The sequence below is a fragment of the Epinephelus fuscoguttatus genome, linkage group LG19 (assembly GCF_011397635.1).
Source record: "Epinephelus fuscoguttatus linkage group LG19, E.fuscoguttatus.final_Chr_v1".
Lineage (NCBI taxonomy): Eukaryota > Metazoa > Chordata > Actinopteri > Perciformes > Serranidae > Epinephelus > Epinephelus fuscoguttatus.
The window spans coordinates 36,222,041-36,245,820 of record NC_064770.1 but is presented as its reverse complement, the minus strand read 5'-3'; the positions used below and the strand labels follow the sequence as shown (position 1 = coordinate 36,245,820).

At 42.8% G+C, this 23,780-nt stretch overlaps 1 protein-coding gene across 1 annotated transcript in view; it reads right to left on the bottom strand.

The window, feature by feature from the left end:
- Nucleotides 1-1,522: 1,522 nt before the first annotated feature.
- The window catches only part of LOC125879053 (microtubule-associated serine/threonine-protein kinase 1-like), a 39,345-nt gene continuing 17,087 nt past the window's right edge, over nt 1,523-23,780 (bottom strand). Inside the window, exons 8-26 of the mRNA XM_049560651.1 lie at nt 23,378-23,479; nt 20,604-20,736; nt 20,449-20,516; nt 19,110-19,186; nt 18,775-18,983; nt 16,706-16,844; nt 16,456-16,588; nt 14,526-14,691; nt 14,322-14,423; nt 12,010-12,132; nt 11,575-11,684; nt 11,282-11,442; nt 10,807-11,066; nt 10,474-10,698; nt 10,144-10,373; nt 9,772-9,894; nt 9,534-9,667; nt 9,253-9,443; nt 1,523-7,647 (exon numbers count right to left, since the gene is read on the bottom strand). Of these exons, the coding sequence (XP_049416608.1) occupies nt 6,050-7,647; nt 9,253-9,443; nt 9,534-9,667; nt 9,772-9,894; nt 10,144-10,373; nt 10,474-10,698; nt 10,807-11,066; nt 11,282-11,442; nt 11,575-11,684; nt 12,010-12,132; nt 14,322-14,423; nt 14,526-14,691; nt 16,456-16,588; nt 16,706-16,844; nt 18,775-18,983; nt 19,110-19,186; nt 20,449-20,516; nt 20,604-20,736; nt 23,378-23,479 (4,284 nt within the window). The 3' untranslated portion in view covers nt 1,523-6,049. The remainder of the gene's footprint in view (nt 7,648-9,252; nt 9,444-9,533; nt 9,668-9,771; nt 9,895-10,143; nt 10,374-10,473; nt 10,699-10,806; nt 11,067-11,281; nt 11,443-11,574; nt 11,685-12,009; nt 12,133-14,321; nt 14,424-14,525; nt 14,692-16,455; nt 16,589-16,705; nt 16,845-18,774; nt 18,984-19,109; nt 19,187-20,448; nt 20,517-20,603; nt 20,737-23,377; nt 23,480-23,780) is intronic.

Here is a 23,780-nt window from a genome sequence, read left to right as displayed (position 1 = left end):
CGCCGCATTTTAGAGGTTAATATAGTCTTTACATTTACCTGACAGCTGTAGATACTCTGCAGATTAAGATTATTAATTGATAAATTATGAATTATTATTACAAATTCAAATACTTTATTTATTGATCTGCAACATTAAACACATTACTGCATCAAAAACAACACTACTGCTACAACTACTACTACTACTACTATTACATTGTCTTGCAAGTCTTTGCACTCAAGTCCCAAGTTCACACCGAAGAGAACCAAGTCCTAAACTTTGAGTTTCGAGTCCTGAACAAGTCATAATGCACTTGTCACCAAATGTACCGCCATTTTAGCGACAGAATATTTGTAATTTTACAAAAATCATGATTTTCTTTTTTTCAAATTTAAGTTTGTTAAAACAAGTTTGTTTGTTAAAAAGTTACATAGCTGTTAAGCTTGTGTTAACTAGCACCAGCCTGTTAACTGTGTTAATATTATTCTAAAGCAGAGGCAAAAATATAGAGGGGTGGAGGGGCCCCTAGAGAGAGCGGGCCCTTGCAAATGATTTAGATTGCCACCTTGGAAACATACCTTTATTCAAGGATAAATCATTTTTAAAAAACACTATTGTTAATTTAAAAATGGTGCCATTTGTTATATATGTCCTCAAAAGTGCAAACCAGTCTGTGTCATGGTTTTTATTTTTTTATTTATTTATTTATTTTTTAATAGTCAGTGGGTATCTAAAATAAAATCATATGCTTTCTCTGTATCAGCTTTAAAATCTATAAATAAACCATAAAACAGTAAATTTCAATGATTATTTTCTTGCTTTCTTTGACATTTTTATCAGATAGGCAGTGATGACTGCTGGGTAATATGTACATTCAGTGTTGAGTCTCTGTCAAGACAATACGTACACAGTAATGTGCACTGGGGCCCGTTGTAACTTCCTTACACCACTGTCTGCTCTTTGTGCAACTTCAAATGTCAAACAAAGTTGGTGGTTACTGAGTTTCTGCAGTTTTCAATCCACACATTTTGCAAACTTAAATTACCACATGGTTGTTGTATGCAAACAAAATTATCTTTGGTATATTTTCTTCTTGGTTCTCTCCTGCAACTTGATTGGATGCTGTTAGTGGATCTGGGGAGCCAAGTGTCAACTTGCTGGGAATGAAAAGTGTTAATGATGATTCAATGAAGGGAAATTAATTGAATCACACTTTTTAAAACATGTTTTTTAATCTTTGAGTTTGAAGGAAGGTATCAAGTATTTTTAAGTCAAAAGGTTCAAGTCCAAGTGAAGTCACGAGTCACTGGTGTTAAAGTTCAATTCAAATTGTGAGTCTTTTTTGATTTAGTCAAGTCTAAAGTCAAATTTGTGCCTCAAGTCTGACTCAAGTCCAAGTCATGTGACTCGAGACCACACGTCTGAGTAAAAGTTTTCCAAAAAAGTAAAGTGGCAACATAATGGTGCTGATTCTGAACCAGTTTATACCCATCATGTCATTGTTTTATCTCAAACAACATAAAAGACACATTGAGGAGTTTCTCTGCATTTTATTACATCTCTGCTCTACAGGCTTTTTTGCATTGGTTTTCTCACAACAGTGGTTAATTAATATGAAGCGATGTAAAGGACAACAACAGTCAGAAAGTTGTCGCTGTAAAAAAAGAAAAGTCAAACACTTGGACAAAGATGGACATGACAGCAATAATCACAACGTCAGACACATGGGATGAGCCGCACACGACAGGGGAGCCACGCAGATTTGGTCGGGTTCTTAGACTAAATGTAAAATGTATAAATCACTAACATCAGTAGTAAAGCAGAAATTCACTGACTGATGACGTAAAAATGCTCGAATAAATAAATTAAAAAAGTTCAATAAATAGAACAAATAGAAAAATTATCAAATAAATATATAACACCAGTAAATAAAAATATTTGACACAAAATAAAGTGCAATTTTTTCACGTCACACACAAAAAACAAAGATCCAAAGGTTGGGTTAACGTCCGCTGTCCTCTACAGCCTAATGGATTAAATAAAGACTTTAAACTCAGACTGTAAACTGACTGAAATGATGCATCAGAATAATGTATGAAATGTACACCTCTTTCTTTGTGCCTCAGGACTTTTGGTATGACCTGACATCGTCCACAAGGTGGCAGTCTGAGACAAGTCTGAGCCTCCCAAAACTATGGCCATCATTTCTTTGTAACACACAAACAAACCAGACCTCACCAGCACATCTACTCCTGCCTTTGTGTAGAGTCTACTACTGTGTCACTGACAAGGGTGCTCCATTTATGAAACTGGGCACTGTTGGATTGCATAATTTTATACATTGAAGTGTAAACAAACAAAAAAAAAAATTAAAAAGAAAAATCACATCATCTCTAAAGAAATAAAAAGACTGGCACTTTCCTTCACACGAAACATTACACAATATACATCTGCATAAATAGAAAAGAGTGAGTGAAGGAGCGTTTCTAGACGACTCTCCTATAAGTGCGACTTTCATTATGTTTCTTTACACACTCTGTCTCCTCACTGGACTCTGAACACACCACACAATTCACTTAAAGGAAGTCTTCACCTGCAAAATGATCATTTGTATATCTGTGACTCACTGCCAGAGGCGTAGCTCCAAATTCAAGGCCCTAATCGCCTAATATTTAAGGTGCTTTCAGCCCTAGAGTGGTCTCCTTTGGTCTGAATCAGGGACTCATTTTGTTCCAAAGTTGTATAATTGCCTAGAGTTGGTTGGTGTTCTCACAGCAGCATTTACAAGAGGACCAGATCAAATGCCTTGTGTGAGAAAGCTGCTCTTGATTGGTCAGAATTTCCATGTGGGAAAAATCCAGGAAGTAAAGCAAACGTTGAAGAAGAGTACACTTGCAAGATAAATGTGACACTTTCTAATGTCACAATGGAGGGACAACTACGCAGGTTGATTTTAGCGCTGCTCATCGGAACACCTTCTCACCACAAACGAACTGCACCAGAGTTTGTTTGTAACCAGACTGAGACCACCTCTTCAAGAACGTCTCAGCCTGGTTGTTTTGGTGCACACTTCCGAGCACCTGGAGAAACCCACGCTGACACGGGGAGAACGTGCAAACTCTGCACAGAAGGGCTCCCCCACCCTGGGTTCAAACCAGGAACCCTCTTGCTAACCATTACGCCACCTCTCTGCCCGATTTAATTTAGCTAATTTTAATTTAGTTATGGCTTGAATTACTTAAAAATGAAAAATTGCAGACAAAACCAACACTGCATGATACCTTGAATTCCTGAAGAAAACTTTCTTTTTCTTGCATGAACTGAAGTGAACACAGATCCTGTTTAACAACAGCAAAACTAAATCAAACCATCTGTTTCTTTCATCAAACTCATGCAGTACAATCCGAGTCTCATTTATCCGGTCACATCCTCAGTGTTTCCCAAACACGTGCAACACGTGCAAACCTTACTATTTTAAACACGTCAGTTCAGTCTCATGCATGCGTTTGAACTCTGCTTAAGCTCATAGGCAGAGGTTTTCTTCACGAATTCAAGGTAGCACAAGGAGAGTAACTGATCAACACATGGTGATTCTGCAGGTGAAGTTTTCTCGTAACAGCCTTAACTATACAATTGCACATTTCACTACGATCAGTGGAGACGACATTTAAAACAAAATGTGTTTGCTCGGCTTATTGCAACGCTTTCCTCCGTCTTCTCTTCCTGCCTGGAGCACAATGTAAACTCGGTAACTGGGGACACCAAAAACAAACAAACAAAAGAAAAGTGGCATTATTAGCACATTGCATAGTGTCCCTGTGCATGTTCGTCTAATCTACCTCTTTCTATTCCACTCAGATTCAGCCCTTTAACAGATCTGAAGCACGTCAGCTGATTCACCGAATTCCATCAGTGCAAGCATTTTGGTCTTTTGGCAGCCCAGTCACCAGAAGGAAATGTTGGCACTGTATGTTTCTGCAAACTATCAATATATTTATAGGTTTCATATGTATATCAACATGAACTGGTGGATGGCATGACACCTCGGTAATACGCCTGCCAAGCTGCAGACCACTCCACAAGACCAACAAACAAGTTTTAGCAAGTCAATACTGTGTTTCCAGCGGTGTATTGGGCTCCAAACTGTGTTTTGTAGCTACTGTCAGTGTGAGTCCATCAGCTTTGCAGTCACCAAATGTTTGTGTGTTTTGTAGCAACTTGTCAATGTCTTTCATTTAGCTTTTTAGGGTCCAAACAAGGGTGTTTAGTAGGGACCTACATCTGTGTTTCAATTGGCTTTTCAGGCTCTAAACATGAGTGTTTTGTAGCTACCTATCAGTCTGTGTCCATCAGCTTTTAGGCTCCAAACGAGGGTGTTTTGTAGCGACCTGTTACTGTGTTTCAATTGGCTTTTTAGGCTCTATAAGGAGATGTTTGGTAGCAACGTCTTGCTGTGTTTCCATTGGTTCTTTAAGCTCCAAATGTTTGAGTGTTTGGTAGCAACCTCTCGCTGTGTTTCCATCAGTTTTTAGGCTCCAAACGAGGGTGTTTTGTAGCAACTTGTTACTGTGTTTCATTCGGCTTTTTAGGCTCTATAAGATGTTTGGTAGCAACCTCTCGCTATGTTTCCATTGGTTCTTTAAGCTCCAAATGTTTGAGTGTTTGGTAGCAACCTCTTGCTGTGTTTCCATCAGCTTTTTAGGCTCCAAAAATGGGTGTTTTGTAGCAACCTGTCACTGTGTTCTGTTGGTTTTTATGGCTGTTGCTGTGTTTCAATTGGCTTTTAGGCTGCAAACGTAAATGTGGGTGCTTGTAGCGACCTGTCAGTGTGTTTCAATCCGTTTTTTTGGCGCCAAACATGGGTGTTTTGTAGCAACCTGTCAGTATGTTTCAGTCAGGTTTTTTGGCACCAAACATGGGTGTTTTGTAGTGACCTGTTGCTGTGTTTCAGTTGGCTTTTAAGGCTCCAAATGTTGGTGTTTTGTAGCGACCGGTCAGTGTGTTTCCTTTGGCTTTTTAGGCAAGAAATACAAGGATGTTTTGAAATTACCTGCCAGTGTGTTTCCATTAGCTTTTTAAGCTCCAAACGTATAAGGCTTTAAACGTGGATGTTTTGTAGCTAACTGTCGGTGTGTTCCCATCAGCTTTTAACACTCCAAACAAGGGTGTTTTGTAGCAACCTGTCGCTGTGTTTTATTTGGCTTTTTAGGCTTTAAATTTAATGGGCTCCAAACATGGGTGTTTTGTAACAACGTGTCGGTGTGTTTCCTGCAGGGATTGTGGCATGACAAGGTATTTCTTAACAAGACATCACGTGTGCAGCTGGGATTGTGCCGCCAAAGCTATTTTTAGCCATAATCTAAACATAATCAAGTGGTTTTTGTGCCTAAACCTGAACAAACATTAGCCAAAACGTTGTTGAAACAAAAGTTCCACTACATAAAAACATAAAAATGTAAGGATGAAGTATGACTTGCAGAAACGTACAATGCCAGCATTTATTCTGTCGACTGGGCTCTTGGTCCAGTTTTCAGTATGTTTGTATTCTTGACGACTTTTTACGAGCCTGAACTCTTTTAGTAACCAAAACACAGGAAGTACAATTTGAAGTGAACTGAACGATGGCACTGGAGCTGATCTGAAATGCAAGTAATGCCCATTGATAACAGAAACCTGCTTGTTTACACACAGTTTGCCTGTTGATAAGTTGTTCACAGTGTTCACCACCTTAAGGTCTGCTTTATATTTCTCATCTTTTTAAATATTCTTTCATTTTCCATGTACAGTGTCGGACATGCATTAAGACATATGCATTTTTTTTCTCCTATATACAACACATTGAACATACAGTACATACACGGGCCTACATTATGATACCATGTGTGCACATATTCCAACATGGTGGATGTTCACATCTCGCGTGTCTACATGTCACGTTGTCATCTATTTGGTGTTATTTCTTCAGGCATTTACGTCTCCCCTTCATTCAACAGTCATGTTAATTCATGATATGTCAGTGTGATGCTACAGTAAAAGGCATTACATGGGAGAGTCTGACTCGTTCTCATCACGAGTGATGCTTGGAGCTGCGACTGTTCCCTTTATCAGAGTGGACTGTGCCAGCCGCTGCAGTCGGAGCGCCCCGTCGGCCGCCACCGGACGAAGCCTCTGGTTTTCCTGTTGTGTTTCCTCGCCTCTCCTCACCTGACTTGGAGGTGTCTTTACCCTTGGCGGCCTCTTGTGACCCCACCTTCATTGGCCCGAGCACTGTTTTGGCCACGCTCGTGAGCTGGGTGACGAAACTGGCTTTATCCCCCGGAGACATCGGGCGAGACTTGCTCGAGCAGGGCGAGGCTGCGTTAGAGGAGGGCGACATGGGGTTCTCTTCCAGGACCTCCAGGTGTGCCCTCTCTTCCTTGGCCCCGCGGTAACTGTGCGATACTTTCTCGATTTTGGATCTGGCAGCAGCGGGTGCATGAGCTGCAGCGTGGGATTGAGCCTGGGTGGGAACCGGGGGTGCCGGTCCTTTGACCTTGGTCGTCTCAGTTGCTTTATCGACGCCTCCTTTCTCTGCGGTCTCTGCGCCTTTACGTGGCTTTGACTCTGCAGATACTTTCTGTACGCTTCCTTTCTCTGTCACTGCAGTGCCTTTCACCTTCTCCTCAATCTTCTCCTGAGCTTTAGTTGCAGGTGCGCTGTCTGTCTGTGCACCCTGCTGCTTACCGTCTTGTTGTTGCGGGCTCTTTGATGAGATTTTCTCACTGAGTTTACTCTTGGAGACAGTCACCTCAGAAGCTGAAGTACTTACTTTCTGAGGTTTGTCCCCTGGGCTGGGCTTGGCCTCTGTAGTGGATGAAACCAGAGCTGGACTTACGTTATTCTTCAGAACCTCAGCAGAGGATAAAGCCTTATCAACAACATCGCTCTTGGACTCAGCTTTAGTAACGAGGCTCTGGGTTTGCGACCCGCTGAGCTCAGACGCTGTGGTCTGGGTATCCTTCTCTCTTGATGTGAGCAGAGTGTCGCGGCTCAGTGGTGACTCCTGCCTCCCCAGCTTCCGTACTGGCTTCAAGCCTCCAATCTCCCCTCCCATGGGGGGAGAGGGGGAGGAGGATGATGAAGGAGACGGGGGAGCAGGTCCGTTCTCTCCTTCCATCTCCAGCAGACTTTGCAGACTGTGCTCACAGTGGAAGGACTCTCTCCTGTAGTCCCCGTGCGACACCTCCAGGCTATGCTTGCGTAACGACACCCCGCCTGTCAGAGGAGAGGGTGACGATGATGATGAAGACGAGGAAGGCAGCATCGGAGCCCCTAGCTTTTCTGCCGACTGCACCCGCTGCAGCAGGGGGGACCTGGGCGGCTCTGCACTTTTGGGACGAGGGCGGGCGACAGGAGGTGAGGAGTGCAGCTTGGCGGGAAACATCTGTGTGGTGTTGGAGCTCCCGACTGTGTGGCCGGAGAGAGGCGGGGGAGAGGAGGTGGTGGGGGAGGGGGTGTGAGCCAGGGGGGACAGAGGGATGTTGCCGGCAGATTTGCAGCGTGCAGAGCGGTACTGACGGTGGAGTTTGGGGGACAGGCCGTGCAGGGAGCTGGGCCTCATGTGGTGAGAGGCTGCGGGGGAGTTGGGAGTGCTGGATGCTGGAGAGCTGCTCTGGGAGGAGGTGCCTGAGGAGAGGAGAGGATTTAGACATTACAATCACATTATGTCAACACTGTATTTCTGTTCTATCAAGAATTAAAAATTTCATGGTAAAATCTGCTGTTTTAATCTCTTTGTTATACTTTTTAAATATTTATACTCTCCTAGAAACCAAGTAATGAACTCTCGCATGGCCGGACCTATCTCCACAGTGCCGTGTCAGGGCTGGAGAAAGGTGGCGTTGGTGTTTTGTAGCGACCTGTTGGTGTGCTTCCATCAGCTTTTTAGGCTCCAAACTAGTTTGTTTTGTAGCGTCCTGTCAGTGTGTTTCATTTGGCTTTAAGGCTCTAAACGTATTAGGCTGCAAACATGGGTGTTTTGTAGCAACCTGTTGGTGTGTTTCCATAGACTTTTTAGGCACCAGATGTTGGTGTTTGGTTGCAACTCATCTGTGTGTTTGCATTAGCTTTTTAGGTTCTTGGTATGGGTGTTTTGTAGCTACAGGTTGGTGTGTTTCCTTCTGTTTTGTAGGTTCCATATAAGGGTATTTTGTAGCAACCTGTCACTGCATTTCAATTGGCTTTTTAGGCTGCAAAGTGGAGGTTTTGTAGCAACCTGTCAGTGTATTTCTATCAGCTCCTTAGTCGCCAAACGTTAGTATTTTGTAGCCACCTGTTGGTGTGTTTCCATCGGCTTTTTAGGCCCCAAATGAGGGTGTTTTGTAGCGACCCGTCACTGCGTTTCAGTTGGCTTTTTGGCTCCAAACATATTAGGCTGCAAACATGGGTGTTTTGTAGCAACCTGTTGGTGTGTTTTCATAGACTTTTTAGGCACCAGATGTTGGTGTTTGGTTGCAACTCATCTGTGTGTTTGCATTAGCTTTTTAGGTTCCTGGTATGGGTGTTTTGTAGCTACAGGTTGGTGTGTTTCCTTCTGTTTTGTAGGCTCTATATAAGGGTATTTTGAAGCAACCCATCACTGCATTTCAATTGGCTTTTTAGGCTGCAAAGTGGAGGTTTTGTAGCAACCTGTCAGTGTATTTCTATCGGCTCCTTAGTCGCCAAAAGTTAGTATTTTGTAGCCACCTGTTGGTGTGTTTCCATTGGCTTTTTAGGCTCCAAACTAGCTTGTTTTGTAGCGACCGGTCATTGCGTTTCAGTTGATTTTTAGGCTCCAAACGTATTAGGCTCTAAATGTGGGTGTTTTGTAGCAACCTCTCAGTGTGTTTCCACAGGCTTTTTTTGGCGCCAAATGTTTACATGTTTACATCCACATGTATGTGCTAGCAGTCTTCTTCTTCCTCACTGTATTTGTTGGTGTGTTGCTACATTTGTTGGCCCATTGCTGCCACCAAATGTTGATCATCAGAATATTGTCAAAGCAACAGCATGATGGGAAGTGCACTGCTACACGCTCATGAAAAAACACTGATCCACAGAGCTACCAGTTGTCAGAAACTTTCTTTTAAGTTATGATTTAAAAGCAAAACATCAAATACACACAGAAGATAAAATATCCTCAGTTTTGTGTTCTTTTAAATATATTATCTGTATTAAGTTGTTTTAAGGCCTAGCAGACAGTTAAACCACATAAAAACAGACACATGTATATTCCAGGCCCTACATACTAACCCAGGTAGGGGGACTCAGTCAGAGCGGAGCGGTAACTCTGAGTGGGTGAGCGGGCGGAGAGGCTGTGGGTGGGGGAGCCTGGGAGACTGTCACCAGATGAAAGAGAGCGATTTAAAGAGGAGAGGCTCCGGCTGGTGTGGAGCAGGTTGGACTGCTTGGTGATTTTCCTGAACAGGGAGCTGCGCTTCTTCCTGAAAAGACAAAGTAATAATATGGTGAGAATAAAACATTTAAGATTCTGTATTCTTGTGATGAAATGCATTTATTTTGCAGTAACGCACTCCTGTCCCTCCTTGGCTCCGGCTCTCTTGCTGCGTCGTGCCATCTTGGATTTATAGCTGGACTTGCGGGCGGGACCCACTTTTATAGAGGTGTTCTCAAATGGAGTCGTTGTAACTGTCACCTTGTTTCCACTCTGTAGATTATAAACATATATTTATATGAATCAAATCATTTATAGAGAAATTCTATTTCAGCCATCTTATAAAAATCTTAACATGTATGTTAGGTTGTGCTCACCTTCAGGATGAGCTCCACCACCTCTGTATGAACCAAACCGTGGACTGACTCCCCATTTACATGAGTGATGAGGTCACCAGCGTTAAGTCCAGCTTCCTGGGCGGGACCGCCTTCCTCCACATGCTGTGATTAGAACAAAGGACTCAATTAAACAGATTTAGGTGTTGACACAAAGCTGTTTATCTGCATGTTAAAGCTCTGATGGGAGCCAAAAGGAAAAAATGAACACAATTTAACATATTTTAATGTTTCTGTCTGTTATTCTACATGTTTCAGATGTTTTTCTACAACCTGATTTGAAGCATATTGAGCTGGTTTGTATGTATGAAATTTGCTGTATAAAAGAGATTATTATCAGCTCTGCTTTCTCACCCAGACAATGTGATGTACACTGTAAACATCACTGTCCCCCATGTAGACTCTGATGGCTCGCAGAGTGAAGCCGTACTTCTTCCCCGAGCGGTGGATGGTGATTGGAGAATGCAGGACGTTGACCATGGGAGAGTAGTCTCTGCTGGGAGAAGAGTCACGCGACGAAGGGTTGGACGAGAGGGAGCGAGGAGACATGGGGCTTGCCAGCGGGGAGGCAACGTGTTGCTCCACTGAGGAGAGAGGGATGAAGCTCAGGTTACATCACAGCGTTACATTTTAAATATGTTTTTTACACTTTATTTGCTGATGTAAAATAACCAGCATGTTCACCTGCAGGAATGATGACAGACAGAGCAGTAGCAGAAGCAGATTTAATAACTTTGGATCCTGGCCGTGAGCTGCGTTTCTCTCCTTCAGCTGAGAGCTGCTGGTGGCGAACCCTCCGCAGCACCAGGTCAGTGGTGGCCCCGCGGGGCCCCTGTGGGTCTGGAAGCCCCAGAACAGAAGCAGTGCCTGGTAGAGGCAACGATGCATCAGCAGGTCTCAACAGCTTGTCTGTGACATGAAATCCAACAGTAAATTACAGTCTTGTCATAAATTATGATCAAATACAGGTTTAGGGTCACAAGACAAGTGACATCATGCTTCCTCATCCCTTCTCACCTCCAGCTGCGACCCCGTTGCTGTCTTTAAGGAGTGTTTTCAGATCCCCTTGAGAGGCGATGGCAGCCATGGCTCCTTCCAGGGACGTCCCTCTGGCCTTCACCGCAGGCTGCCTGCTGGGGACAGGCAGCTCAGAGTCGACCTCCAGGGGGGAGGCCAGGCGGTGTGTGTCCATAAGGGCGGAGAAGCGTCTTCGGGCTCCAGACGGTGGGCTGGAGTCACTCTCCATAAAGGAGGACTCAGAGCAGGATAAGCGCTTCCTGAAAAAGCAAAGCAGGTGTACTTTGGTGTGAAGTTATACTTGATGAGTCTCGTTTTTTTATATTGAACACACGAAGACTTTCTGGCCAGATAGACAAAAAAAACCTGTCTTTCATTGTGTTGTTTGGTCACGTATCCCTTAAACAAACCCTCTAACTTTATTTGACCATGAACATTTAATTCTTCACTATTTTACGTGGACGGCTGCACTCACATCTCAGGCGATCCAGTCCTCCAGCTCTTGTCCCTGAGGGTGAGGCTCCCCAGACTTTCTCTCTTGGCCACTCGATCCTCCCTGGGGACCTTGTGCTCCCGTAGAGTCACGCCAGGGACTTTATGCTCCAGCTGGGACAGCTGCTCCATACTGCTGTACACCTGCAGTCCCACACAATAAAGACAGACTGTATTTTGTGGACTGTAAAATAACCATTATCATTTTAAACACTTCAGACCTGAAGAAAAAAAGAGAAGCAGGAGGCAAACTTTAATCTGACTTTGCAGTCTGACCTTGCTGAAGCGAGGGGAGCAGGATGAGAAGCGATGTATCTCCACGGGCTCGTCGTCATTGGTGTCGTCCTCATCGTATGAATGCACATGATGGTAGCGCTCAGATCGGGCTGGTGGAAAGGTGACAAGATATTGTAGCTTTACATCCGGCAAATATTCAGTGAACGGTGGCATTAATTTTCTCTCTGTTCTCAGATTATCAGCTACTGATATTAGCCCATATGAGACAAAAGAAATCCATGTGTGCTGAGAAATCAATCTACATTAAAAGCTGCAAACTCTTCCACATTAGCAGTCATGGTAACATGTGGGCGGAGGGTGTTGTGACAACGATGGTGATGACTCAGAGGACCCTGGGCTGTTTTGATGAATACAATTTTCCTTAACTCAAAGTGACCTGTGGTCTGTGCCTGGAGTCCCCGGCAGCGGACTTACTGTCAAAATAACTGGTGTCTTCCTCAGACTCCAGGTGAGGAATGAACTCTGCCTTCTGTCTCAACAGGCTGTTCCAATTCACCTCTGTGAAGAATGAGTGCTGCCTCACTTCAAACGCACCACCTAAAGGGTTGAGGATGGGGGAGGAGGGGGAAAGAGGGGGAGACAAAGACAGACAGGTAATGACTGCAGCCCTAAAGCAAGCAGAGCAACTTTGACTCAGACAGAAGTTGACTTATTTGGGTAAACTCAATCTGTGAGGCTACAGGCAGGACGACACTTAGTGTTCTAGGTCAGTGAAAGGTGCCTGGGGAAAGGTGGGAAGATTGTGAAGTAGCTCAGCTAATATGGAAAATACAAAATTAGGATGTAAAGGAAAAATCTATCGATATATTGAGACAACTGTGACACCACGCTTTGAGATTAATGTGCATGAAATCTAGTTAGCAAGTGAAGAGAGAAGTCTACAAAGTTAGCTTAAAGTAATACATTAATTGTTACAATACCTAGCTACAAGTAAAAGATATATGTTTGAAATAGTAAGATAAAAGTAATTGATAAATGGTTGAAATAATTAGCTACTTAAATAAATGGTTGAAAAAGCTAAAAGTAATGGATAAATAGCTGAAATATTTATGGCTAAATGGTTAAAATAGTTTGCTAAATGTAGAGATTACATTTTAAATAGCTGAAAGTAGCCTAATAGATTAATGGTTGAAATAGCTAAAAGTGGCTATGTAGTCAAAATAGTTAGCCATAAGCAAAAAATAAATGGTCGAAAAAGCTAAAAGTAATGGATAAATGGCTAAAATAGTTAGCTAAAAGTAAAAGATAAATGGTTTAAAAAGTTAAAAGTAATGGATAAATGGTTGAAATAGCTAGCTAAAAGTGATGGCTAAAATAGTTAGCTGAAAGTAAAAGATAAATGGTTGAGAAGCTAAAAGTGATGGCTAAATGGCTAAAATAGCTGAAAGTGATGGCTACATGGCTAAAATAGTTAGCTAAAAGTGATGGCTACATGGCTAAAATAGTTAAAAGTAATGGATAAATGGCTAAAATAGTTAGCTAAAAGTAAAAGATAAATGGTTGAGAAGCTAAAAGTGATGGATAAATGGCTAAAATAGTTAGCTAAAAGTAAAAGATAAATGGTTGAGAAGCTAAAAGTGATGGATAAATGGTTAAAATAGTTAGCTGAAAGTGATGGCTAAATGGCTAAAATAGTTAGCTAAAAGTAAAAGATAAATGGTTGAGAAGCTAAAAGTGATGGCTAAATGGCTAAAATAGTTAGCTAAAAGTTAGCTAAAAGTAAAAGATAAATGGTTGAGAAGCTAAAAGTAATGGATAAATGGTTAAAATAGTTAGCTAAAAGTGATGGCTAAATGGCTAAAAGTTAGCTAAAAGTAAAAGATAAATGGTTGAGAAGCTAAAAGTAATGGATAAATGGTTAAAATAGTTAGCTAAAAGTGATGGCTAAATGGCTAAAAGTTAGCTAAAAGTAAAAGATAAATGGTTGAGAAGCTAAAAGTAATGGATAAATGGTTAAAATAGTTAGCTAAAAGTGATGGCTAAATGGCTAAAAGTTAGCTAAAAGTAAAAGATAAATGGTTGAGAAGCTAAAAGTAATGGATAAATGGTTAAAATAGTTAGCTAAAAGTGATGGCTAAATGGCTGAAATAGTTAGCTAAAAGTGATGGCTAAAATAGGTAGCTAAAAGTAAAAGATAAATGGTTGAAAAGCTAAAAGTGATGGCTAAATGGCTAAAATAGTTAGCTAAAAGTAAAAGATAAATGGTTGAGAAGCTAAAAGTAATGGATAAATGGTTAAAATAGTTAGCTAAAAGTAAAAGATAAATGGTTGAGAAGCTAAAAGTAATGGATAAATGGCTAAAATAGTTAGGTAAAGTAAAGATTACATTTTAGATAGCTAAAAGTAGGCCTCATGGATAAATGGTTGAAATACTTAGCTTTAAGTAAAAGATAAATGGTTGGAATCGTTACCTCAAAGTTACTGCTAACTGGTAAAAAAAAGTTAGCTTAGAGTAAGAGCTTAGAGCATTTATTTTTCTATATGGAGAATATAAGCTTAGAGCTTATATTTTCAATAGCTAATAGCTGGGCTAATTAATTAATTTTTGGAATAAGTAGCTAAAAGTAAATGGAATATGGCTGAAATAGGTAATGCACCCCAACTAAACCAAAACAAAACACAAAAGAAAATAGTGAACTACAGGTCTAAGTGAAAATAGAGACCAGGGATAACAGTGGAAAATGACCATAACTTAAAGTAGTGAACCACTAATCTATCAGACAGACCTGTTCCCAGTCGAACCAGTGGATTTGTCTGCAGAAGGGAGGAGATCAGGTTCTGGGCATCGACAGGAAGAGCCTCTTCCCCTTCAGGCCACACTATGTCATCTACCAGATACAGCAGACAGAGAGAGGATGATATGAGGTAACACATTTTTTGTGAAGACGTGTCAGATAATACTCGTCCAGCTCAGAGCTTTGACCCCTCACCTGTGATGACCTGTCCAAACAGCTCCTCTGGAGTGTCTCCAAAGAAAGGCACACAGCCCACCAGGAACTCATACAGGATGATGCCCATAGCCCACCAGTCCACCGGCTTCCCATAGCCTTGGCGAAGAATAACCTCCGGAGCGATGTACTCGGGAGTTCCACACACCTGAAGGAGAAACAGTGACACTTAATTTCTTCAGGTGTTATTCATCGCTCCAGGTCCTGTGACTTACATGAAACCCTGTCCTGCGTACAGACACTTACTGTAAGCCTCACATAAATGTACTTTGTTTTTGAAATACATGTATACTCAGATCAGATTATTCTACACCAGATCTTCATGAAATTTAAATCGTACACTATACATAATTTGACCCTGCCTGAGAGGCACATGTGTATGGAGCATGCATATTTCTCCCCGGCTGAGCAGATCACTTCAGGGATGCCAAGACAAGATGAAAGCCTCACTGAGGGTTTTCATGTGCAGATGGGTATGCACTGAATGCTAACAGATTTCTGGCCACCACAATGCATACACAAGAAATAATGAGGCCCAGATTCAAATCATGAGCACTGCATGAAAGGCTTGAGAAAATAAACCTCACCTGAAAGAGAAATGATGATGATAACTGAGGAAATACTGCCTATTGTTCTGCCAAATGCTTTTTTCATGCTTCAGATATGCCTGGCTCACAATGACGGGGAATATCTTTGCATAGAGATGAAGACATCAAAGGATGTTTCATATCTCAACTTTACTTGGATCATACTGTAGTTAAAGAGTCTGCACTGTGGTACGACTGAAAAGACACGGGTTACAGTCAAACTGCAGATGTATGGAGGCCAAGAAGGGCCGTGCTTGCAGTTATTTTTTTAATGCCATTATCTCGGGATCACAAGATAATTATTTCATTATCTTAAGATAACAAAGCTCATTTATTGTGATAACAAGTTGATTTATGTTGATTCTTGAGATAACAAAAGGATGATTTCTTGTGATATCAAAATCACTTATCATGAGAAAACAACTCTCTCTCTCTTTCTCTTTTAAATAGGGCTGCTCCCTAATATTCGACCAAATGTTAGATGACCACAAAGGTCATTAGTCGACAAAATTTCATTGGTCGCTTAGTCGCAGAAAAAACAAACAAAAAACGTGAAACTCTATTAGGAGCTGTGCCTTGTCAAAATAAATCCAAACCTATATGACTGGACCATGTGGGACTTTAATCTGAAAGGACAGACACAGGAAGTGTCCATGCTCAGCAGTCAGACAGGAGTCAGGTTAATTTCCAGGGCTGGTACCTGCGGTTATTCCACAGGCTAGTTAATAACATGTCGGGCAGGAAATCCAAAGTGTGGGATCATTTTGAGAAGGTGAAGGACGAACCCAAGGTGATATGTAAACTCATCTTCATTGGTCGACTACAAACATGACGTATCATCTGAAACATGGAAGTAGCTACATGCCCATTAGCCCACAGCGTCATTAACAGGCGGCTCGCTCAGTGTGTGACGTGCACTTGGAGATAAAATATAGGCCTATATTAATGAAGGTTCATTAGTACGGTTTGTATTTCTCTGTAATGTAGCACAGTGTTAACAATGTTACTGATACTATTCTTTCTCACACCTTCAACTCAAACCACCAAAATATATCATTTAATCATTACATTCATATCAGAAACATGCAGGCGACTAGTCGACTAATGGCCCTAAATGATGACTGTTGGTCGAATAGGAAAATTCTTAGTCAGGGGCAGCCCCAGTAAATACTTTGTGAAAGCACCCATAATCAATCCTGCAGTATCAGTGCAGAACTGATCTCAAGGTAATAGACAAAAAATATTGTGATATTTGATTTTCTCCATACAGCCCAGCCTTAACTCAATAAATTCTCTATGTCTGTGTAAACTTTGGCTCATCGTACCTGTTTATCCAGGAACTCCCGAGTGTCCTTCTCTATGTGTCCTTCATACAAGTTGGTGGTCAGACTCATCAGACCCATCTTAGAAAGACCGAAGTCTGTGAGCTTGATGTGGCCCATCGAGGTAATCAGGAGGCTAAGAACAGAAAGGTTTATTTATACTCTCATGAAAGAGCAATGAAATAGCAAGTGTTTAGTAATGTATTGTGACAATCTCTTTGCAACGTTTTCATGCAAGCTAACTCTGTCTTACTTGTCAGGCTTGAGGTCACGGTGTACGATGCCATAGTTGTGTAAGTACTCCAGTGCAAGGACGGTCTCTGCAAAGTACATGCGTGCCATTTCCACAGGCAGAGCCCCAATGTTCTTCAGCAGAGTAGCACAGTCTCCACCTGCCAGCACAATTCATTATTTGATTAGTCCTGCTGCTGACATTAGCAATTACCACAAATGTCTCCTGCTACCTTTTGTCCCAGAGACCATTTTAGTTTCCATTTAGACACACAACAATCATGCACTCTGTGTGGCTTTAACTCTGTGGACTCTGCTGACGGTGCCGACATGAGTCATTCTGCATCGTACGCTGAAGGATACCTGGCACATTATTATGCATTTCACTTTCACCTGGCATTCAGAGAATGTTCACCTACGGAAAATGTATGACAGCCTATGAAAAGGGTCAGACCATTCAATTACCTGCGGGGCAGACCTATAATAAGAACGCACTGCTGTTAGATTTTTGCAGTGCTGGTGTTATGGCTACGGGAATGACTTCTGAGTCTACAGCCACGCTGGTGTCCAACACCCATACTACATATTAATACTTTACAGTGTGATCAGTGTGGAGGAGGTGGAAGCTCAACGATTGCCTCGGCTTAAAATATAGAAAATCCTTTGTTGTTTTTTTTCTGCTTAATTCTTATGTTTAAGGCAAGAAAGGAATGGAAGAATTAATGGAAGACGGGGAGACAAGAACCACTCCATGTGCAGTGGAGGTCTCTGCAGATCATGGACACCTCGGGGTGCAGTGGTTAAGAGATAAGATAAGATACACCTTTATTGATCCCACAATTGAGAAATTCCAATGTTACAGCAGTCAAGGGTAAAGAGTCAAATTAAAGATTTCAATATTTAAAAAAAGCATTGTTGCCTCACAGAAAGAGGGTTACTGATTCGAACCCTGGGTGGGGGGTTTGAACCCCAGGATTGGGGAGCCCCTCTGTGCAGAGTTTGCATGTTCTCCCCGTGTCAGTGTGGGTTTCCTCCAGATGCTCCAGCTTCCTCCCACAGTCCAAAGACATGCAGGTTAATTGGTGACTCTAAATTGTCCGTAGGTGTGAATGTGAGTGTGAATGGTTGTCTGTCTCTATGTGTCAGCCCTGTGATAGTCTGGTGACCTGTCCAGGGTGAACCCTGCCTCTCGCCCAGTGTCAGCTGCGATAGGCTCCAGCCCCCCCGCGACCCTCAAGAGGATAAGCGGGATGAATGAAAGAATGTTTTCCACAAGCCACAACTAATTTTCTCTGGTACCACCTGAGGGTCTGAGTAATACCAGGAACAATCATTACCCTGACTGTTTCCTCGTTGCCGAACTCGCCTGCCTCTGACTCTCCTGCTTCACCTGCTCCCTGGTAAACCACTCAGCCTTCTGGCCCGACCAAGAGATCTGCTTCTGCTTTCCTGGTTTCTGTTCACCTGTTCCCTGTGGCTGTTTGGAGAGACCGTCACTCAGCTCTCCATAGTGAGTTTACCTGTTCATCTGCCTGTGGTTTCCTGTGCTATGGATTGCTTCTCTGTGTGGCTGCACATTCTGCCAGCTCATCATCACTACTGGCAAGACCCACCCTGGCTACAGTCGGCTCCACAAAGGTGTGTTGGCTGCTCTCATGTGTACTCCTGGTTCTGGATTCCCTACTCCCTCACGGTACCGTTGCACACTACTGAACTGAGCCCTGGACTGAATCTGCCTCTCAGAGGGCACTGAACCTGGACGCTGACTTTCCCAGTTGTTTCATCCGTTTGCTCACTTTGTATTTATCAAAGCGGTGCATTAAAGTCTATTATAAACTGTCCTGCCTGTCATTGGTGCTTCTCTTGGGTCCTACACTCACCTGCTGCAATATCGGGAATTGATGGACAGCCCTGCAGCCAATCAGAACTGGGGATTTAACCCCGACCATGGTATAATTATACTAACTCAAAAAGTTGAAATGCTGACAAGAAACTTAACTTAACATAGAACACCTGGAGGTGTAGACGATGGCAGAGTATCCACCCAACAACATTTTTCTCACCACTTGACACACACATGGATATTCTTACCTTCTACATACTCCATGACCATGCAGAGGTGCCGACGGGTTTCGAAGGAGCAGAACATGGAGACGACAAAGGGATTCTCTGCGAAGGTGAGGATGTCTCTCTCCACAAAGGCCTGCTGGATCTGGTTCCTCAGGATCAGGTTCTGCTTATTGATCTTCTTCATAGCAAATCGCTGGCGTGTCTCCAGATGACGCACCAGGTACACAGCACTGTAGTACACACACAGAGGCACGTATTATGTCTTACTATGTGGCTACTCTGCTGATGTAAAAAAAAAAAACATTTGTGTGCATGCCTGATTTACAGATGTAAGTTCGCCCTACAGCTCCACTCACCCGTACGCTCCGTTACTGATCAGCTTGATGGTCTGGAAGTCTGCTTCTCCTGGTGGTTTCATTGCTTTAATCTTACCCTGTGGATCGATGAACATAATGCTGTGATGAACAATGATCCAGTGTCAAACTGATCAAACCAACATGACGTGAATCATTAGAGCTGGGGTAGGAAATTTAATTTTTGTGTCACTGGGCAAAAATCCTCCTCTCAGCTCTGTTTTGGGCTTCAGAAGATCTAGCTCGTGACAGGAGACTTTGGTCAATCACAGGTCATTTCAGAGGGAGGGTGTTCCTATTGGCTGTTCTACAAATGCAGACATGCGAGCGTGATGTGAAAGCTGAGAGAGAGAGAGAGAGTCCTGCAGAGAAAGCCGCTCCTCCAGCACTGGTTTAAACTACCTACACTGCAAAGCAACCGTAAAAAGGAAAACAGACTTATCAAAAAGAGATTTTGACAATAAATAAAATAAAACGTGTCAATGTTGACAAAGCATTTCAGAGATGGAGAGAAAATGTGGCTAATAGTTTAGCCTTCTGCTAACTGGAGCCAAAGGCTCACAACTGTGGCTTCATGTTAATGTAGGGTGGGGTTTGCGTTGGCCGAATTTAAGCCACTACAGTCGGTGCCCGCAGGTCTGTCTCCCAAGCTGCTGCCTGATTTCATCCTGGGGAAGCTGTCCACAGTGGCGGGGAGTGAGGTGGACAGACCGTGGGGCAGCTAGCAGCAAATTCTTGTCTCATTTGTGGTCTGATAAACAGAGAGTGGGGCAAAGAGGGACTGGGTGCAGCTCTACAATGAAATAAGATTGAATAAATCAATGTATGGGAAACACTGGGTTACTGTATGAAGCTTGTGCATATGCCCGTGTTTGTCTGGTGGGAGGGGCTTAAGACAGGAGAGAGGAAGCTGCAGGAGGAGGCTGTATTTCTGCTTTAATTTTATTTTTTAACAAGGGTGAAAAATTCCCTTTGCCACTGTGGCATGAACATTAAACCCAATGTACAGATAACAGAGAGGCGTCTCCAGGTCTGGTCTACATCCCCGCTCCCTCTCCTCTCTTCTTTTTGTCTGCTTAGCTTAATTTTGACAGTTGGAGGCGTGCCTAATGCTGGAGGGAAGGCCTGGAGATTTAGGGAGGGGGGTATCCTGTTTTTTGTACCTCAGCATAAATAAGCCAAATTAGATGGATAAGAGCATGTATGCCAAGTCATTAGGAGATGAGGCAGACATTTTCTGCGGGAGCAACAAGGACCTTGGCAGGGCAGACTTTAAATTAAAAAATAAAAAGGGTGGGTGAATGCGGGGTTGGACTGAGCGTTGGAGAAGCTCAGATCTCACCTCTGCTGAGTCATCTGTTTCAGGTGTCAGCGGTCCCTCACTGTCGTAACTGTCGAGGTTTACCATCTCTGATGAGGAAAATATGTCCGTTAAAATCAGCTGTCAGTTCATTTTCTGTGAAGTTAAATCTGTGTGTTTCTGCGTCTCTCCCTCACCTTCAATAGGGTCTCTAGTCAGCCCCAGCTGGCTGATGATGTAACGAGGAATGTCCGTTTTCATCAGGTGACCCTCCTTGGCGTGATCCTCCGCGGCCTCCAGCAGATGGTAGAACTCCTCGGGGTTAAACTCCTGCAAACCAGAGCATCGAGACATGAACATGATGTCATCAGGTGGAACATTTTTGAAGCTGCTCCATTAAACATTGAACTAACGACATTAAATAGGACTCTGTGGGATGACTGAATTTGTGTTTGAGACATTGCTTCCAGGTAAAGCTGGTTTAAAATGTAAATCAGAGAATGTTTCCATATCCGAGTGAAGCCACTGCGGCTGCTTTTAGCAGTTGATGGATGATTCACTGACTCTCTGGAGCAGCTCCAAGATTTGTTTCTGGAAGACACCATCACTGCAGTCTGCCCAGCCTCAGGACAGACAAAACTCTGGACTGTTTTCAGACTGATGTCCCAATTAAAGTTTACAAGGTTCTGTTTTAACATACAACATGAATTAAAGCTGTAGTTTGTAACAGTTAAATAACTTTTTGACATGTTTGCTGAAACTGTCACTGCGTCCACACAGAGGGACATGAGACAGATCATCTAAGAAAGACATCATGTTCCTCTGCCTCTTCTTAAGGCTCATTTATGCTCAACGTTAGATACGTAAACAGACACAAACAGAGCCTTCTGTGCACGTTTTCTGAAAGTTGCTGACGCAAAACAGCACATGCTAAGAAATGAGACATGTCATGTGCTGCACAGGCATCACAAGGAAGATGGCAGGTGTACAAACTGCAGACACCCCAAATTGAGCGTAGCATTCGTTGAGGCAGGACACGGTGTCAAGCTCAGCTCACATCCCAGCTACATCAGCTGATCTCAAACAGCCCAATCAACAGATGGAGCAGCTGACTGATGGAAGCTCATAGATCACATGATTCCTTTCTATGCAACCAAGTGGCAAATCCCATTCAAGACTCCGGGGTTTTTTCTGACCTAATTGTATTGCGGAGTTTTGCACAGCGGCGACCGGATCTTTTCTCTCAAACCACAAACAAATGTGATGGCACAACAGTCTCCTTCAGTACATTATTCTATGCTTTCTTTTGATTTTCACATTGGCTAGTCATCCTGTTTAATTTGTCTTCTGATTACATCGGAACCGCTGAAACAAGTTGCAGGACGCCTCTGCAAGTAATTGGTTGCTGGCAGACACTCTGTGCTGCAATAAAATGGTTAATCAGCAGTGCCGTGCACTGTAGAGCCGATGCGCTGCTGGTTCTGCCGGCCTGAATAGAATATAATTTCTATAGCCTTACTGTTGTGTGTACAGCCTTTATAGACTGAGCTGAGTAGTGATGCGCGGGTCGACTCGTAACCCGCGGGACCCGCAAATGGACCTGCAGGTCGGGCAGCAGTGATCGTCTGTTAAATTGGTCTGTAAATGATATTTTGACATTATTGGCTAAAAACTTGGCATTGATCCACAGCCTCAGATGGATGCACTCAAGCGTGCCGTGCGCACAAGCTCAGTTGGTAGGCGATACTATATTTTCACATTTTTAACAATACAATTTAAAAGTTTAGATTTTTATTGATAACCTTCATTTACCAACAACAAAAAGACTACATTTAGCACCAAAAAAAAATGTAAAAAATAATAATAATAAAAAAAGTAAATAAAATGAATATCGAATACCAAATTTTCATAACGAATACCTACCCACAGAAACGAATATTCGAATGTCCGAATATTTGGATACAGCCCTAATAAGAAATGTAATTAAACAATAATGCTGCAGTCACAACGAGTGGAAACTGTATTGCATGATTACCCATTTTGGCGGAAAACAACTGAAATACGTTTTCAGTGAGAATTTGGCTGATAAGTTCAATGGAAACATTTTTGCGACTCGCCAGGTACGTTAAATATCAACATTTCCTCACTATGCATTAGGTTTCCCTAAAAACATATTCGCTGTTTGAGATTAGTTGTATATAAAAGTTGTTTCCAGGAGTCAGGGCTGTAACTTGAAATGATGTATTGCAGAGGTTTCATTGATTGTACTGCTGCTGCAGCCCCTGGCAGCTGATCCAAATATGGTTACTAACGAAGTCAAAAACATGCAGAAGATCTCTCTCTCACACACACACACACACGGTAATCCATCAGCAGCGATATGCAGAAAACGAGGGTGGAATAACATCGACGAATCAATTCTTCATGTCACTGTTTCAGCTGTCGCTCATCATCAAAAACCACATCAGAGTGGCGTGACTCATTGAGTGGGACACAAGACTGTTATAAAACACAGTAACCCAGAAAAACAGGCAGCTAGACAGACAGACACACACATACAGACACACACACATATAGACATACTCCAACTTTAAATGACACCATGGTCACGGTCTGTCTGAGTCAGACTGGAAGGCGGCCCAGCAGTAGGGGGTCGCTGCCTGGTATTAGTCGAACTGTGGCAGGGCAAATTTTAATCTAAATGCAAATGTATTCTCCACACAGACAGACCGGACCGGCTCTTTTACTTCAACGTTAGCTTGTTTAGATTTTCTGCCCCCACTGTGTAACATATCAGACCACTTAAATGCTTTTAATGGGCAACAAATGGGTCACTGTGCCCATGTTTATCTAAAGAAAATCAATTTGTCTTAAAATCACAAGAGGGACGTGAGCTGTGGAACATTCTGGGATGAAGGGTGGGGCGGGATGAGGATTGTGAGCATTGCTGCGGGATAGGATGTTATCTTACCAGACACTCCAGAAGCCTGGCAGGTCGGGAGATGATGATGAGAAGCTTCTTCGCCAACTCTGTGACGAAGGCTACCTCGGAGCTTTCTGAGCGCTCGAAGGCCTGATAGAGAGAGACAGAGAGTCAGAGAAGAGATTCACATTAGGACTTTTCTAACACAACGCTAACATACAGCCATGCCACTGCAGTCAGTAAAACGAGAGACAAAACGAGACACAGAGTGACAAAGGCTTCAAACAGCTGTGACGTATGAGAATATCTGATCATTAAAAAGGCAGCAGATACAATCAAACTTCATCCAGGCAGCCCAGAGTTATCACCGTGATCTAATCAAGCCGTCAGAATGAGGTTGCTGATGAAATTGCCTGATACCTGTTATCTGCTCTGAGCTCAATTAGCTGCC